This window comes from Ochotona princeps, chromosome 8 (assembly GCF_030435755.1).
Source record: "Ochotona princeps isolate mOchPri1 chromosome 8, mOchPri1.hap1, whole genome shotgun sequence".
NCBI classification, from domain to species: Eukaryota; Metazoa; Chordata; class Mammalia; order Lagomorpha; family Ochotonidae; genus Ochotona; species Ochotona princeps.
The window spans coordinates 13,611,071-13,629,956 of NC_080839.1; the positions used below are offsets into that span (position 1 = coordinate 13,611,071).

The 18,886-nt window shown below is 40.2% G+C and overlaps 1 protein-coding gene across 3 annotated transcripts in view; it reads right to left on the minus strand.

Annotated features, from left to right (window-relative positions):
• The window catches only part of ANAPC1 (anaphase promoting complex subunit 1), an 86,690-nt gene that overhangs the window by 37,439 nt on the left and 30,365 nt on the right, over positions 1-18,886 (minus strand). For 2 of the 3 annotated variants that reach the window (XM_058667620.1, XM_058667619.1), the window contains exons 18-27: positions 16,961-17,035; positions 14,738-15,006; positions 11,816-11,913; positions 10,563-10,705; positions 8,256-8,334; positions 7,538-7,574; positions 7,371-7,441; positions 5,554-5,732; positions 4,131-4,357; positions 2,292-2,410 (exon numbers count right to left, since the gene is read on the minus strand). In XM_058667620.1, the coding sequence (XP_058523603.1) occupies positions 2,292-2,410; positions 4,131-4,357; positions 5,554-5,732; positions 7,371-7,441; positions 7,538-7,574; positions 8,256-8,334; positions 10,563-10,705; positions 11,816-11,913; positions 14,738-15,006; positions 16,961-17,035 (1,297 nt within the window). The remainder of the gene's footprint in view (positions 1-2,291; positions 2,411-4,130; positions 4,358-5,553; positions 5,733-7,370; positions 7,442-7,537; positions 7,575-8,255; positions 8,335-10,562; positions 10,706-11,815; positions 11,914-14,737; positions 15,007-16,960; positions 17,036-18,886) is intronic. The other variant, XM_058667621.1, reaches the window with a different exon arrangement.

Consider the following 18,886-nt stretch of genomic DNA (forward strand, 5'->3'; position numbering starts at 1 on the left):
AAGCACAAGGCAAAGCATCTTCATCATCTGCTTTTTTTCCAACTAAAGGCAAACTCAACTGCTAGTGTTAGTGCCACAAGTTCATGAGCCACACCTGGATTTTCTCAAAGAAGGCAGAAATCAGTATTGAAAAAGCAAGTAACATTTCTGAATCATCCCTTCATCATCCATATAACATAATATTTACACACAGGAGAAAACGAAAGGTAAATAAATGCTAAAGCAGAATATCTCCGGTAAGAGTTAACAACACACGAAAGTACAACAGGTCACATCAGGGTGGGTAAGGAACTACTCTAAGGAATTATATTTCCATAAATTAATGTGCCATTCATTTATAACAAGATGATCCTTTCTCCCACTTTTTTTCTTACGCCTACCAGATGACTAAAAAATTAACCACTGTAATGAACACATTTTAAATTATGCAAATGCAACTGAATACATTTAAAAAAAAAATCAAGCGATTCCTAAACTTATTTTTTTAATGCCAACTCATGTATTACTTAGATATTAGGTCAGATGGATTTAATGTTTTAACATTTGCCAATTCTATGTCAGAATCTGGAAACAGAGCTCCAAGCATGGAGACTGACCTGTCCTGGAACCTAGATTCTACTCTTTTAAACTCCCTGTTTTTTTGTTTTTTCCCTTTAATTTATTGGTTCATTCCTCAAATACCTGCAAAGACTCAGGCTCGGTTTAGGCTGAAGCTGGGAAGCAGGACCGTCAAATAGGTATACCATGTGGGTGATAGTAACCCAATTACTTAGAACCATCAATTTTGCCTCTCAGGGTCAAAACGTGAGTTAGGACTCAGAGATGAGAATCAAACCTAGGTACTCCCAGGTGGCAGGCAGGCATCATAATCACCAGGCTAAATGCCCATTCTCCTAACACAGTTTTTATATGAACATTTTCATATAAACAGTAATTGTAACAACTAACAAAATAAACCTTCAAATATCAGGCCTCTCTTCAAGATCTAATTATTGTTCAGATTCAGCCATAGTTACTTCTCTCTCAGAGAACAATGTAAACATTGAAAGCAACCTATCTACATGCCTCCCAATGAGAACTGGGCTCAGAAGAGGCAGGAAACGGAAGACGGAATGTCTTCTTCACTCAGGTGATTTTGTTTCCTGTAGGCTGTTCAGTGCATAGGCTCTTTACAAATCTGAGTGTAACTCAGGTTTTCTTTTTAAATTATTCAGTTGAAAATACTGTGCAATTTTATGTATTTGATTTGTATGTATCTGATTATATATTTGTACTACAATAAGTTTTATGCATTCATTGTATACAGGTTTCACAAAACCACACATATTTTAAGGAATTTTCAATGAGTTTCAACTGCATGTGGCTGTCATCTTTATAATGAATTCAAACATGATTAAGATTAAGGGGACATGTTTAAAATACACTGCTTGTAAGCATACTGGAAATGGGGCAAAATTTCATCTGACAGAAGTAAAAACTCATGTAACTAACCAGAAAAGAGAACTGACAATATGCTACTTCAGAAAATTAAAGCCATTCATCCTGCTCTCCTAGGAGTTCTGCTTCCAAGCTGTTAGTCTAACGACATAAACTATGATGTCCACAAATATTAAGTATAACTATGGCATATTCTATGAATGAAATACCCTACAGCAAATAAAAATCAAGGTAATGGTGAAAAAAATGTGTATAACACACATATATAAAAGCATAACTGTGTACATATGTATGCTAGATATGGAAAAAAGTATTAACCCTAAAGGCAATTTCTAAAACAGATTTAAACTTTCCGATAATCTGACAAATATAAACTTAGAAATACTTAGAAATAAAACTAGGAAGCTTGCATACTAAAATGTCAACAGGGTGACACTGGGGAGTGGGATTAGTATAAACAATCATTTTTTTCTTTTGGGTTATTTTCTTGCTATGTACAATAACAGAAGGCATTTTAAGACTAAGTATTATATTTGGGACTCTTTACAATTCAGTAATCTCTCCATTAACAGTAATATATTTCTGAACTTTTCCAAGTGACTTTGACACCCTGAAAAATCTCATTAAGTGAGAATCTGTAATGGGGTATAATCTACTTCCTTCAGTGTTTAGCTTGTCTTAACTGCTTTCATGAGCTTTGATAACCTCTGTACTGCAACTATTTATGACATCTTAAATCACTAGAGAGGGAGAGAGTGTGTCTTAGAGGTTCACCCAAAATAATTCAGAAGAATTCCACTTCTGCTGGTACTGGATCATCTAAACTTCCTCACAGAGCCCACACCTTAACATACCGGTGAGATTCAATTTAGGAATAGGCAGTGGTTCTGTTGGAACAGGATGGTATGAAAACAAGGTAAACATCCCACGTCCTACTGGAAGGGCCATGGTTCGCTGACACAACTGGAGCAACCTACAGTTAAAATAAAAATGTGAAATGTTAAAAAAATGAAGGCATACAAGATGAAGTCACTTCAAAGTAAATCTGTGCAAAACATGGGGGAACCACCCAAACAGAATTTTTCTCATTTTAATACTCTTGCTCCCGTTAGATTCCAATAGCAAGATGCATTTCTTTTTTGTTTTCTATTTGCTTTTTTCATTTTCTACCAAGCAGCTCCATACGGCAAGCTAATTCTCCTTGCATGTTTAAAAAAACATGTGAAATTTTACTCTCACTGATGCTAACCTTCCCAAAGGAAAACATGGTACTTTCATGTTTCATCATTGTGTTTTCTCCCAGCCTACTTTCCTTCAGTATATGTGGAAGCCAACTCTCGTTCCTTTTGCCAATACAACCTCAGAAACACCATCTCTGTGGTCGGTACCCAAGAAAAGAAGAGAACTCCTGTCCTGAAGGTAAATGGATTTCATGGCCTTTCCAGGACATAGTCAGAATCAGTTTGGCTTACATCATGGCTAGATTCACTCACAGAACTAAATTCACTATGTACCAGGCATGCAAGGTTAAAATGGGATCTTTGGGCTACAATGCAAAATTAATACAGCATTCCCTAACTTGTTTCTGTTAAATTACATTTCAGATAGTCCCTTAAAAAGACAAAAACTATCAAAAATATTCAAAGTAGAGACATTTGTAAGTATTTATAAACAGGAGCATTATTTGCAGATGCATATAAAAGTTTTATCTGGAAACACAGAATTATCCCTTCACAGGTTAACATTCTCTCTGCAGACAAAGCTATCACAGGCTTGCTCTCCCTGACTGTACCACACAGAACTGCTTTCCTAGCTTAATGGAGTGGAATATCACTTGATATATACACAGCAACTCTATGAAGTACAAATACTACAAGCATGCTTATTCTTAAACTTGAAGCAACAGAGATAGCTGAGGTTAAGCCAATTTGCCAACACCAATACATAATAGCAGGCTCTATATTCAATCTCTCAGTCACTCCATCTCCTCATTTACAGATGACTACTACTGGGTATCCGGGAAAGGGAACAGTGACAGGCCAACTACCAGTAATATCTTCTTTGGCCTGTGCTTAAGTGTGGGTGGCCCTTCCTCTCGAAGCAGTACTACAAGGAAAAGTAAGGAGCTCAGAAAACAATGGCAAGCAGAGGACAAATGCCTGAGTTACGGCTGATGAAAACGGGAGAGAATTTAAAAAGCTGTAGTGTCCCAAGACAATAGCTCTAACACATCACATGCACGTGACACTAGTTCCTACTGAGTCTAGGAATTAATACAAGGATGATCTACCACATTAGCGGCAGGAAAAAAGGATCACAGAGCATTACCCTGACCATCAAACAAACAAACAAAAACCACTGTTGTTAAGTGGAAACTACATTAAAAGCAAAACTCAAAAATTCTTCCTGATGAAGACAAAAAGCAGTTCAGTGTTTTGCTTTGTTTCTAAATTCTTACAACAGCAAAATGATTTTAGAAAAGACACTGTTGTGCTGAACATGATAATTATGTCCTCAAAAGCCAAATTTTGGAAACACATATCGTTTAGTGAACTTGGATGAATACTTAAGAAAAGCAGTACATTTCAACTTCAAAGTAACCTTTAAACCATTCTCGGGTTTGAGATGCTAAAAGCTCAAAGGAAAAACAAGTATCAAGTTGAAATGCAATATGGACTAGTGCCTTCCTGTACCTGTTCTCTTTTTCTTCAATGAACTCGTGGTCACTGAGCTCTGGGTACTGCACTACGTTGACACGAACAGGATGTGCACTCTGCAGAAGCCTCCGCACATCCTGCACCCTCAGATCTTCACTCCAGATTAGCGACATGACCTCGTGATTCAGGTCATTCATGCCATCATCTTCCTCCTCAGCCTCAGTTCCTGAAGACACATCTGATGAGAGCACCTGAGTGACAGACTTTGTTATAATAATTTTATGTAATTAAGCCAAAAATGCACATTGAAAAGAATATGAGTCGGGTCATCAATGTATCCTCTATTTACATACAATGTTTAAAAATCTTTTTTAAAAACCAGCATGGTGCCTCCCTGAAAACAATTACTGTCATTTATTGAATGACAGGAGACAATTTAAGTTGGAGGCATCAGGAGATCAAACTACGGATGAAAACATTGCAAATAAACTAAAATATTGACATTTCTTAACTGCTTTACAAAATAACTAAACCAATCAAAGTAGAATATAAACCTCATTCTGTTACTGTAGAACTATGGGTTTCATAGTTCATACAGTGAAATTATATACTGTCTGTGGATGAACAGACACAAAGCCAGACATTAGGAAGGATATACAAAGGGCTGGAAGAACTGAGACAATACCTACGTTAATACTTTCAACAGACTGGATTATGGTTAATTTTTACTTCTTTTCTAACAAAATATATCAAACAAAAATGTCTCAGAATGAAAGGGATTGAACTGTGGCAGAACAAGAAATTAACTCTGTGTCATCGTACCCTCTCAAACTTATCACGTGCTTTCATATGGGGAATACTGATCCACACAATTTAATCTGCCTGCAACACAGATGTGAATCATATGGAATCTTCTCCTTTACTCTCAAGTCACTCAAGACGGCCTCCGTGATCAAGTTTTATGTAATTAAATTTTAAAATGTTTTGCAACATTTAATACAGAAACAACGTTAGTCAAACAAAAACACTAGCAGCAGATATGACAAAATACTCATTCTTAGTTCATAAAAACTGACTGTTTCCTATGGGATATCACTTTTAAAGAAATTACAATGGCTGAATTGGCTACAAAATACAGCCTAGGGACCCTGTACCCCTGTGGAAGACCTAGAGGAAGCTCCTGGCTCCTGGCTTCGGATCAGTGCAGCACTGACTGTTGTGGTCACTTGGGGAGTGGATCATAAGAAGCAGGATAGTAGAGAGAGAGGCACATCTGCTTGCTGACACAGTGCGCGTCCCAAGGCAGGACAGGGGCAGCGCTCACACAATCTACTACCCCAGGTTCAACTGCAAGTTGAACAACACGCTGCTAATTGCAAATCCCATCTGGTATACAATAAAAGCAAATGAAGAACATTACCATTTTGAATTACTACAGAAAAGCACTGTTGATACTCACAGATTTCCCTCTGGGTAAGTTTCCTTCGACAGCTTGCTTGGAAAGATCCTGACGTCCAATTAAGAGACAGACAGGTTCTGGCCAATCCGAAGCGGGCTGCTCACGACAGTGATAAATTGCATCTCTGATAGGAAGAGCAACTCCAAATGGAAGTGTTTCCAAATCTCTTAAAGTGAATCCTTACGGTGAAAGGAAGGGAGACAACTGTTTACACTTACCACTATACCAACTGCCCTAACTCAAGTTAGTAAACAAGTAAGAAATGAATTCATTTGGCTGGGCACTGGGGCACAGTGGGTACTGCCTGCAACCCCGACATCCTTCGCAGTTGCTGGTTTGTCTCTTGGCTGTTCTCCTTCAAAACCAGCTCCCTGAAATGGCCCAGGTACATGGGATACTGTCACCCAGGCAGGAAACTTGGAAGAAGCTCCTGGCCTTTGGGGGCAGGATCAGCCAGGACAGCTGGGCTTTGGGGGAGTCAGTCACAGCAGCTGGGGGGAGTCAGCCAGAGCAGTTGTGGCTATATAGGAAGTAAACCAGTGAATGGAGGACCTCTCTATGTCCTTCAGATAAATTAAAATATACATATATTTATATATTTTAATATATACATATGAAATTCATTTATTCATCTTATTATCAGATCGATGGCAAGGACCAAAGAAGACTGGCTGTGGTATAGCTAGTAAGCCACTGGCTGAGCTGTCAGTATCCCAAATGGGTCCTGGTTCATACTCCAGCTGTTCCCTTCCAATCTAGCTCCCTGCTCATAGCTTTGGGAAAGCAGTGGAGGATGGCCCATGTGGGAGACTCCGTGGAAGGTGCTAGGTTTCCAGCTGCAGATCGGTCCAGTGCTGACCACTGCAGCTATTTGCAGACTAGACCAGTTAATGGAAGATGTCTCTCTCCTTCTCTGACTCTACCTTTCAAATAAAAAAATAAGAGAAATCTTAAGGGGGAAAAAAAAGGAAGAAAGAAAGAGAGGGAAAGATTGTGAGGTCTTCCACCCATTGGTTCACTACCCAGATGGTCACTAGGCCAGGACTGCACTGGCCCAAATCAGGATCTTCTTCCAGAGCTCTCCTGTGTGGGAAGCAGCGGCCAAATCACTTGGACCGCGTTCTGCTGCTTTCCCAGGCTTCAGCAGGGAGCTAGGGTGCAAATCAGATGGCCCCATGGGGCTGAGGCCATTGCAGGCAGTGGCATGATGTGCAACACCGCAATACTGGCCCCCAAAGTATAGCTTTCCAACATATTATTCTATATGACAACCTCTTTTTTTTTAAATTACATAGTTGTATTAGTTGCTTATTTCTTTTCAGTTTGTTATTTTTGGCAAAAAAAAGTTTCCTTAGCATTTTATTTAAATGCAAGAGTGCAGATTTTAGGGATGGAGAATATAAAAAATCTTTTTTTCCCCTTTTCTCTGCCAGCCGAATCTCCACCTTAGTAGCAAAGATGCCTGACTTCAAGCTTCACAGGTCAGGTGGTGCCCAAAATACCATCTCTGATAGCTAGGCATCCCAATGGTGTCACAGGTGAATGTGCAGTGATCAGAGCTTTCTGTCCTAAGACTGGTTTCTGTAACTACAGTCTCCAACTGGTCCCAAGATAGACAAATGTAACTCATGCACACAGAGACAAAAAGACAGCATCTCAGGATAAAGAAAGCATGGCTTAGTCAATCACACTCTCACACTCTCAATCTTGAGAGACTTAAACACAGAAACGGCAGGCCACGCCCACCTCGCACCTTGCAGCTCTAGCCAGCACAGAGGAAAACAAGTCTAGTTAGACGCCAACAAAGCAGCTCTCACCTACATTAGTCATCCAGACAACTAATTTTTCTGCTAGACTAGAAACTGATGTGGAAGGCTTGAAATCGAACCTATGAGAAAGTAAAACACAAAGTTATCAGGCAAAAGGTAATGTTACAACATTGCCTTAAATTTTCTCCTTGAAAAGTACAAACTAATCAAGTTACCTGTTTTCCTCTTGTTCTGCCTGTGGTTTCTGGGGGGCTAAAATACAACAAAATAAAATGTTATATTCACAGTCATCAACAGATGGTGGTTATGTGTCAGACAACTGGAAATGTGAATTCATTAACAAATAACTGGTAAAAAATTTACAAAATAAGCAAAACTGCATCGTGCTGGAAAGTAAAAGTTTCTTGAAGCTAAAATAATTATTTTAGACACACTGAAAATGTAAAAGATTTGTTAGATTTTCAAGCAACCATGGTATGCAAACATCAGCTGCGATCTGTGAATTAGACGAGCCTACGAGGTGCCAGCATGGATGCAGCAAGCTAATCCTCCACCTGTGGCACCAACATCCCACACAGGCAGCGCATGTGCACTCCCAGCTGCTCCGTTTCCAATCCAGCTCCCTGCTTACAGACTGCAAAAGCAGCAGAAGGTGGCCTAAGACCTCATGCCCTTGCAGCCACTGGAACCAAGCTTCAGAGGTGCCCAGTTCTGGGCCATAGTGGCCATTTGGGGAGTGAGCCAATGTATGGAAAATATCTCTGTGTCTCTCCCTATTTCTCTCTAATTCTGACTTTTGAGTAAAATTAGTGATACCTTTACAGAAAAAAAATTTATGGCCTCTAAGCCAATCACAAACATTTTAGTAATTCAATTCTGATACTGACACTTATAAACATTTGTTCTGAGAGGACAAACATTACATCAACTTACCTACAGTTATTCTGGATAAATATTGTGAGGCGTCATTCAAAACTGAGCTCTCATCACCAAGTATGTAGAGTGCAATACTCTGAATATATAAAAAAATGTTAAGAAATTAACAAATAAGAAATAATCATAGTGTAGAAACCCATCTATACTGGAGTACAACTCTATCAGTCCAATACACTATTATACGATCACGTAAGTACTACCATACTCACCATACAGAACATTCCCAACACTGAAAGCTCCCTTGAGCCGTTTGTAATCAGTCCTATAGTCTCATACCCAGCACTGAACAGTTAATCCACTACCATGATGACATGTAAACAGAACCACACTATGCATTTTTGTGGCCTAATTCTTTAAAAGTACAAAGATTGGAATTCATCCTTGTTCATACATGCATCAGCTGTTTGCTGCTATCCATAGCTGTGTAATACTCCATCACAGTTATACCAAATCTCATCTCAAAACTGATGGACAGTCATTTCCAGTTTGTAGTAACCATGCAAAGTTGTTGCTTTCATTTCTCTTGGGTAAATATTCAGGAAAAAGACTGTTGTAGCTCACTATCTCTAAAGGAAACTGCCAGTGTTCTAACATGCTATGCCATTTTTGCAATTTCCTACATCAGCAATGTAGAAGCTTTAGTTGATCCAGTTCCTCACAAATCGTTTCAATCATCCTCCCTAGTGTATAAAAGAGTATCCTAGTATCCAACAGGTATCTAGGACTATCTCCGTGTGCCTTTAATTTTACAATAGTATATTAACTTTGAAAATTTCAAAATATTCAGTGCATAATACAAACACAAAAGGCCATTTTCAACCTGCCATTTAGATGTAAATTACACTAGTCAAAAATTTCATAGCAATAACCAGTGACAAATCAGGTCTCTTTCTACTCATTGAGAAAGTACACACAAAGTTCCTTGAAGACACTAGCTCCACAACTGTCCTTTCCTTCATTTTAGCAAACAGTAAACAGATAACATCTCCACTTACACAAATGACTCAACAGCAAAAAGCCACATAAAGAGGATATGGTACAGGGGTACGGCAAATGCCTCACCAGCTAAAAAACACATAAAAAAAAAAGGCACTGCAACACAGCAGCTACTGCCTGCTTTCCAGCATCCCACATGAGCACCAATCAGAGCCCTGACTCCTTGGCTTCCAAAGCAGCTTCCTGCCAAGGTGCCCAGGAAAGCAGCAAACGATGGCCCAAGTGCCAGAGCACCTGCCATCCGCGCGGCAGGCCAGGATGAAGTCCTGGCTGCAGATTCTGGCATAGACAAGCAAAGGTCATTAAGTCATTTTGGAGAGCGAATCAGTGGACAGAAAATCTTGGTCTCTTTGTTACTCTGCCTTTTTAATTAACCAAGCCTCCTATCTAGAACTTCCCTAATACCAGCCACCAATAGGGAAATGTAAATTCAATATGCCAGCAGATGTAATAACACATCAATCAGAAGGATGAAAACAAACAAAAAACTTGACAGTGTCAAATACTGACAAGAACACGGGGAACTACCACAGCAGTATTTCTGGTGAGTATATAAAATGGAACACTTTGGAAAACAGTTCATTCTTTTTTGAACAACTGGATAGGAGCCCATGCCTTTGTGTAGTAGGCTAGGCCTCCATCTGAGGCTTCAGCATCCCATACTGGTGCCAGTTCAAATCCCAGCTACCCTACTTCTGATCCAGCTCGTTTGTGGCATGGGAAGGCATTTAAGGAAGGTTCTAGTTCTTGGGCTTCTGCACCCATGTGGGGAACCAGAGGAAGCTCCTAGCCTCAAACTGGCCCAGCTTCAGCCATTGCAGTCATTAGGGGAGTAAACCAGAGGATGGAAGATCTCTTTTTCTCTGTCCTTCCTTCTCTCTGCAACTCTGCCTACCAAATAAAAATAAAATTAATCTAAAAAAGGATAACTAGGTATACAAATATCCTTCTGCATGACCCATCAATTTCACTCCTATAGAGAATGAAAACACTATGGTCCCTAGAAAGCCTATGCTAAAAACTAGAACTAACTCAACTACTGTGAATAGATGAACTTAGTGTGGCACATCCCTTAGATGGACTACTAGTTGTCAACAGAATGCAATGAACAGATGATAAAGACAATATATGAGAGAAATTTGGGGAAAACAATGCAAGTGTGCCATATCCTAATTAGATTAGTGATCACATGAATCTACCCTTCTACTGATGAAAACTCACAGAGCTGTACCCAGAGGAAAAAAAGGTTCATTTTACTACATAATTTTTTTAATTTTAAAAGAAAAAACAAACACTCCAAACACTCACCAAGACCACGAGCTTGCTTCTTTCACAGATTCCAGGAAGGTAAGGGTAGGGCAGCATTCCTTCACTCTTCAGACAGGAACTCACCCACTGATAAATACTAGGTGGCTCAGAGGTGAAAAACGACGGCTGATGCATAAACCCAGCTTGAACATGAAAATGAAATTCGTGTGAATCAAGATTTAAGAATACATGAACTGTAAGCAGGAAGACGGAAGTAGTACTATGCTCCTAAATCTGCATCGTGAAATATGAGTTATCTGTTTACTTTACACAAATTTTTTAAAGTTTACAAAAGAAAATGTTAAGAAAACATTATTTTATTCTAAAGGGAAGTTGAGCAACAACACATGTAATTTTGAAACAGGAATAACATGGTTCTATATTCCCCAAAATGCTAGATTTTCTGTCACAGCACATAACTAATTAATATACTTTATATAATTAGCACAATTTAAATGACTTCTATTTTATTTAATCCCAAATAGAATTTAGCAAATTCTATGCCCAAAGCAAATATAGAAGCTAAGCAAAATCTCTGGCCTAACCCTGAAGGTGAGAAAACAGAGGATATGCTTAGCTCTAACAAGCAGGTCCCAACTTTGAGCTCCTCTGGCTCAGAGTTCAGGACAGTGCAACAGCAATGGGAATTTTCCCTCTCAGTGCTGCTACATGCGGCACCCACTGGCTGCAGACGGCTACGGAGCACCTGAAATGCAGCAAACACACTGAGGTACTAAAGTTCTCATTCTTATTTGAGCTGAAGTAAGAGATGACTAATGACTGGGAAATGGGCAGTGCAAGTCTACATTAAAGCACGGTGGGCACTGGAAGCTCTCTCAGCTTCTTCAAGTCACAACCTTAAAGATGGGTAAATTTTTTATACACAATGAGTACAGTTTACTGCAAGTCAGAAATCAAGCGGAACGAACTGATCTGTGTGATGGAAAACATACACAGGCTTGACTTAGAGACTAAGGGCAAGAAAACATACACAGGCTTGACTTAGAGACTAAGGGCAAGAAAACATACACAGGCTTGACTTAGAGACTAAGGGCAAGAAAACATACACAGGCTTGACTTAGAGACTAAGGGCAAGAAAACATACACAGGCTTGACTTAGAAACTAAGGGCAAGAAAACATACACAGGCTTGACTTAGAAACTAAGGGTAAGAAAATATATCCTCTGCTACCAACTGGAAAAGATGCAAACAAATGTCACTACACTGTTCAGAAAATCTTTAATGGCAAAAACGCTTGCCTGGATCAATGGTGAACACCGGCCCAGTCATTCTGACGAGCGTAGGATAGTCTCTGTAGTAATGATCTACATAAGGTTCCAACTTCAGGTCTCTAAAGCAAAAGGGCATATAAAGAAGAAGTTATAACAATTTTCCCACCTCCCTGCCAGAGTTCAAGAGTTTGTCAGTTGAACTTTACAGTTTTAAAAGTCTTATTTATAAAATCAGAAACAAGATAATCAAATGAACAGTCCCTTTCTTCTATGCCTGAACTTCATAGTGCCCAAGGTGACAAATGCAGTCCAATCCTGTTTTGATAAACTTTGTGTAGATAACATTAAAGTATGAAACCTGTAGCTTGGCACCACCTTCTGCTGTTTATTAGCTAACTATGGGACCTTCAGCAAGCCCTCTCCAAGAATTTTAGTATTTACTTCTAGGCAACTCAAGCTGGTCTTGAAGATTAAGTAAGATAATAAATGCGAAAAACACCTTACAAAACCGATTAGAATCTGGAAATAATTTAATCACAGAATTTTCAATGGTGACCACCTGTCATAATTGAAATGACCATCAATTAAAACCATGATCAGAGTCTATGGAAGTAGGATTGCAAGTTAAGCCCAAATCCATTGTCAGCTGGAGTACTAGAAGCTTCACACGCCATCCAGCTTCCTTCTGGTACATCTAGGACAGCAGCAGACAGCCCTGCACCCAATACTGGAGACTCAAATGGGGTGTCCGGTGTCTAGCTTAGGCTTTGTCCAGCCAGGGCTATTGTGGGTATTTGGGGAGTAAAGCAATAAGTGAAAGATCTTTACGTGTGGGGGGTGGAAGGGCGTCTCTTGGTTCCCAACTCTGTTTTTTAAATAAATACAAGCCCATGCTATGGGATATTGGGTGAAGCTGCTGCCTATGCTTCTAGCATCCCATGTAGATGTCGGCTGGAGTCCTAGCTGCTCCACTTATGATCAGCTGGGAAAAGCAGCAGATGATGGCGCAGTGCTTGGGCCCCTGCACCGACATGGCAATCCTGGAAAAAGCTCCTGGCTTCATTCTGACCCAGCCCCGCCCCCTTGTGGCCATCTGGGAAATGAACCAGTAGTTAGAAGATCTCTCTCCCTCTCGCTCTCTCTCTCTGCTTCTCCTCTCTTTTCAATTACGCCTTTCGAAAAGAAAGGAAAAAACCCTTTAATAAAAACTTTTAAAATAAACTGCCACGTTTCCCAAAAGCATTTCAGGATCTCAGGAAAGATCACAGAAATTCAAATATGCTATAACCATAACTCAGAAGTTAACACTTTTTTAAAAGATTAATTTATTTTTATTACAAAGTCAGATATATAAAGAGCAAGAGAGAAAGAGAAAGATCTTCCATCTGATGATTCACTCCCCAAGTGACCATAACGGTCAGTGCTGTGCCAATCCAAAGCCAGGAGCCAGGAACTTCCTCCAGGTCTCCCACAGGGTCCCTGGGCCTTGGGCCATCCTTGGCTGCTTTCCCAGACCATAAGCAGGGAGCTGGACGGGATGTGGAGCTGCCGTGATTAGAACTGGACCCCATATGGGATCCCGGCGCGTTCCAGGGGAGGACTTTAGCCACTAGGCCACGCCACCAGGCCCAGAAGTTAACACTTTTTAAAAAGATTTGTTTTTATTGGAAAGGAAAAATTTACACAGAGAAGGGGACACAGAGAGAAAGATCTTCTGTTCTCTGGTTTATTCCCCAAGTGGCCGCAAGAGCCGGAACTGAGCCCATCCGAAGCCAGGAGCCTGGAGCTTCTTCTGGGTCTCTCACGCAGGTACAGTGTCCCAAGGTTTTGGGTCGTCCTCCACAGCTTTCCCAGGTCATAAGCAGGGAGCTGGATGGGAAGTAGGGCAGCTAGAACATGAACCAGCACCCATATGAGATCCCCGTGCATGCAAGATGAGGATTTAGCCACTGAGTCATTGCACCAGACCCAGACGTTAATATCTGGAATTCAACTGCATTAGTACAAAGGGTCATGGAGACATAATATCTATGTATGACACTAAATTTAGGGACATGGGCCATTGTTGTGGCACATCAGGTTAAGCCACTGTCTGCAACAATCCCAGACCAGAGTTATAGTTCAAGCCCCAGCTCCTGCACTCTGGATACACTTCTTTGTTCACGTGCTTGAGGAGACGGCCCAATTACTTGGAGCCCTGCCACCCATATGGGAAACTCATGACTTTGACTTGGCCCAAGCCTAGAGACTGTGATCATTTGGAGAACGAACCCGCAAATGAAAGGTCTCTTTTTCTCTGTGTTCCATTCTGCAACTCTGCATTTCAAATAAATAAGTCTTAAAAAAAAAAAAAGAAAAAGAAGAAGAAGAATTTGGTGCCAAGCACAGGGTGCTAAAAATGCTGTTGAAACATGTAACCAGAATTACCCAAAAATTCGATAACTACCTGAAAGATGGAGACAACCACAGAATACAACAAGAAAAGCAGAGTAAAAAACAGCTCACAACTGGCATAAACTCAGGAAATCTGGGCAACGTTCCCTCAACACCAAAACAGGGATCATAAAACCTACATTGTGTATGAACTACGACTCTGTTAACCATAAAGCATCATCTGAATATACAGGTTATCATGAAACAGCAGATTGATGATGGAACTTACACCACAGTCTAGCCAGATATCTTTTCAAAATGAAAAGCTGAACAGGCCATCCACATTTTCTCATGGCTTTTTGCTAATCTTAGGACAAAAACCAAACATTACAGATGGCAACCGGCCCTTACATAACCAGGATTGGCAAACCGTTCCGTGGTTTATAGAAAATACCCTGGCTTCTTGAGAAGGCAGATTTCAGACACTCATCAAGATTTCTATTTGAGGACTTGAAAAAGAAGGTTACCTAAGGACTTGTTGGCAGTTCCTGATCCAAGGACAATATTTACCTGGCCAACTGAACAAGAAGGTCAACCAGGGAGCACATTCCTTCTCCCATTAGAGTGTTCAATTTAAGCTCCTCATAGACAAGGTGAAGAACAAAAAAAATTGCAGGTATATGACTGAAGAGAAGTGTAGAAGAATCCAGACAGAGACTTTGTGACGAGTCCTCGTCCTGCGTCTGAGAGCCTCTCAGAGGACCCAAACAGAGAGACTGGCTCAGCAGGTGACACTCAGCATTATGGTGGTACTCAGAATTTACCAGGTATTCCCAGTCCTGAGAAGGTGAAAAGGAACAAGTTAACTCTTTAAACAATGCCTTTTTACATCACCATTTAAAAACATAACCAAATTCACTGCGCACAATTCAAGTTCCATATTCACATTAAGTCCGTAACAGGAAAAAAACAGCTACAAAATAACCAAGCAATCGCCAGATGCCAAACAAAGCATTAAGACAAGCCACCATAAGACCCGTTTTTTAAAAATCCAGTCCTGCATTTTAAGGAAAGGACTTTGGGGAAAGAGTCAAACTAATAACAAAGGAATTAAGAAAGACACTCTAAGATTTTCTTGAGCTATGCTTCTGAATCCAGGCACAAAGAATGACAGGTGGGAGGCACAGACGGGCAGGTTTAGTGATTTATGTTTTTGCAACAGTGAAGTCTACTAGTACTCAGTGTATATTATTATATTTACATTCAGACTGACTTCTCATTTTTCAAGCACTTGGTCTACTTTGGTTTCCATTTGTGATTTACTGCATTATGTTCACAGAATATGGTTTATGCTATTTACATAACTTGGAACTTACTAGTGTTTTTATAAAGCTTAATATGGAGTTATGATAACTCAAACTCTTGTTCCAGATATAGAAAGAATTAAACAGAAAAAAAACCTGATAAACTGGACACTCAAAATTGAAAATTTTGCCTATCCAAAGACACTATTAAGGCACACACTAAGATAAAACAACCTCAACACAAACTTAAAGCAGAAAGCTCATGTGCAAAACACGTTGCAGTTGGTGCAACACCAATAAAGATGCCTGCATCCTACATCAGTGTCTAGGTTCTATTCCAGGCCCCGGTTCTCAATTCCAGCTTCCTGTCAATGAGATCCTGAGGGGCATCTGGCGACAGTTCAAGTAGGTGGGCCCTGCGGTCCCCACAGAGACCTGGCTCGAGTTTTCAGGGTTCGGCGCTGGACCAGCCCTTCCTGATCACTGCAGGTGCTTAGGCATCAGTTGATGGAAGCACGCTCTGTCTCCATCTGTCTCTCAACAGATTTTTTTTTTAATTAAATACATAGGTATCTATATGTGTGTGTATACTTTATATACACACATATAAAATAGAAGGATTTATTTACATAATTTACACCTCAAATAAAGAGATGTTAGGAGGCTGGCTTTGTTATATAGCAGATGGAGAACCAGCATATGAAAGACTGCTCTCTCTCTCGCTTTCTCTCTCTCTCTCTCTCTCTGTAACATTTCCAAATAAAACCAATTTCTTTTTAAGGAAAAAAATTAAAAAAGAATGTTGGGGCTTCTTAAGAATCGAACCATCTGGGGACCAGCGCAGTGGCACAACAAGCTAATCTTTCACTCGGTAGTGCCAGCATCCCATAGAGCCCAGGTTATGTCCCGGCTGCTGCATTTCCCATCCAGCTCTCTGCTTGCGACCTGAGAAAGCGATGGAGCATGGCTCAAGCCTTGGAATCCTATACCCATGTGGGAGACCTAGAAGAGGCTCCTGGCTTTGGACTGGCTCAGATGTGGCTGTTGCAGCCATTAGGAGAGTGAACCAGTGGAGGATCTTTCCATCTCTTCTTCTCTTTAAAACTCTGCCTTGCAAATAAAGATAAATAAACCCTTTAAAAAAAAAAGGAACTATCTTATAATCTGATACATCTGAGAACTCAAACTAGAAAAACACTGCATAGAAAGGTAAATGCTGTCATTTAGCAATAAAATACCTATAAACCCAACTAAAATCAGGACGCATTACCCATGTGCACAATAACTTTCTGGTGATTAACAACAAAAATAAAAAATGACCATAGAAAACACAACAAATCTACCCTTCCAATTAATTGCTATTTCATATCTAAATAAATAAAGCAGTAGATGTTGGAAATACAGACACAGTTAGAGGAATACCACAAATGTGGAAAACCAGTACAAACAACCATAAACTAACTTAGAGTGACATGGTAATAATGCTTACATCATCAGATCCAGTATCTGAAGGCCTTGCTTTTTTGGGCGCAATGACTGGAGAAAGCGATCCTTCAAAATCAAACTGAAAAATAACCCCACAAAAGCAGACAAAATCATAAATGTATTACTGTCAACTTACCAGCTGAACAAATTCAGAAATCAGCAACATTCAACGCACAAACCTGATGTTACTATAAATCACCCACCAGCACCTGTGAGGAAGTGTCTGGGGGAAAAAGGAGAGGGCTACAACTGTATCGTTAACAAGGCAGGCATGTGGGATGGAACACTCATCATACCAAACAATATGTGGTTAAAAGGACAGCCTGGTCCTAGCTAAGAAGCCTAGGGGGTCAGCATTACAGCACAGGCGGTTAAGCTGGCACCTGCAGCACTCCCATATAAACACTGATTTGAGTCCTGGTTGTCTGATCCAGGTTCCTGCTAACTTGCCTGGGAAAGCAGCAGAAGCTGGTCCAAGTACGATTTTAACATATGAGGCCCCTATCACACAAGTGGGAGGCCCGGATGGAATTCCAAGCTTCTGGCTTCAGTCTGGCACAGCCCAGCAACTATGGCCATTTCAAAGAGTATGATAGCAAATGGAAGATCTTTAACTCTATCACTCTGCCTTTCAAATAAACAAATGTTTTAAAAAAAAAAAGTTAAGCCATGATACCAAACATTCTACTCCCAGTTTTGATCAAATTAGAACTGAATCTCTGTAATTCAATTTCTGTATAATAAAACCCAGATTATTAGCGAGGTCAGCATTGTAGCATAGTTGGTTAAGCTGCCACCTACAATGATGGCATTTTATAAAGGTGTTGGTTCAAGACTTGGCTGCTCCATTTCCAATTCATCTCCCTGCTAATGCACTTGAAAAATCAGCAGAAGATGGCCCAAGTTTTTAGGCCCCTGAACCCACATGGAAGATCTGGAAGAAGCTATGGACTCCTAGCTTTGAGCTGCTACAGTCCCTGCTACTGCAGCCTTTTGGGAAATTAACTCGTAGATGGAAGATCTCTCTTTCTCATTCTCTCCCATTCTCTATTTTAACTCTGCCTTTAAAATAAAACAATAAGTAAACAAATAATTTTTAAAAAAGACTTTTAAAATAATCCTAGCAAAACTTCAGTCGTTTACAAAGCATTAAATTAAAAGAGTCAAATATACCTTAGTAAACTAAAAAGACTAAAACACTATTATATCTTTAATTATTACAGATTTACAATATTCAAGGATATTTCAGGGACTAATGTGGTGACACAGCAGGATATTCCTCCACCCTATGGTGTTAGCATCCTATATGGGCACCTGCTCTTGTCCCAATTACTCCATTTCTGATCCAGCTCTCTGCTATGGCCTAGGAAAGCAGCAGAGGAGGGTCCAGACACTTGGGTACTGCAACAAGGGAGACTTTGGATTGGCTCAGCTCCAGCTACTGCAGCCATCTGGGGAGTGAGCTAGTGGATAGAAGACTCTAACGCTCCTCTCTCTGTAAAATCTGTCTTTCAACTAAAACTAAATACATCATTAAAAAAATACTTCAAATAGTCTGTGAAAAAGAGAATTAAAACATATGTTTCTGGGATGGCACAGGGCAGTGGAGCCTGCTTCTTAAACTCTGCCAGCCCACACTGGAGCAGCAGTTTGAATCCTGGCTGTTCTACTCTGGTTCTGCCTTCCTGCTCATGCACCTGGAAAGGCAGCAGAACATGGTCCAACTACTTGGACCCCTAACACCCATGTGAGAGAATACGATGGAGTTCGTATTCTCCTGGCTTTAGTCTGACCCAGATCTGGCTGCTGCAGCCATTTGGAAACGACTGCATGGAAGATCTCTCTCTCTCTCTCTGTCTCTCATTGTCTCTTCTCTGTCTCTCTGCCTTTCAAATAAATGAGTAATTTTTTTTTTTTTTTTTTTTGTAAG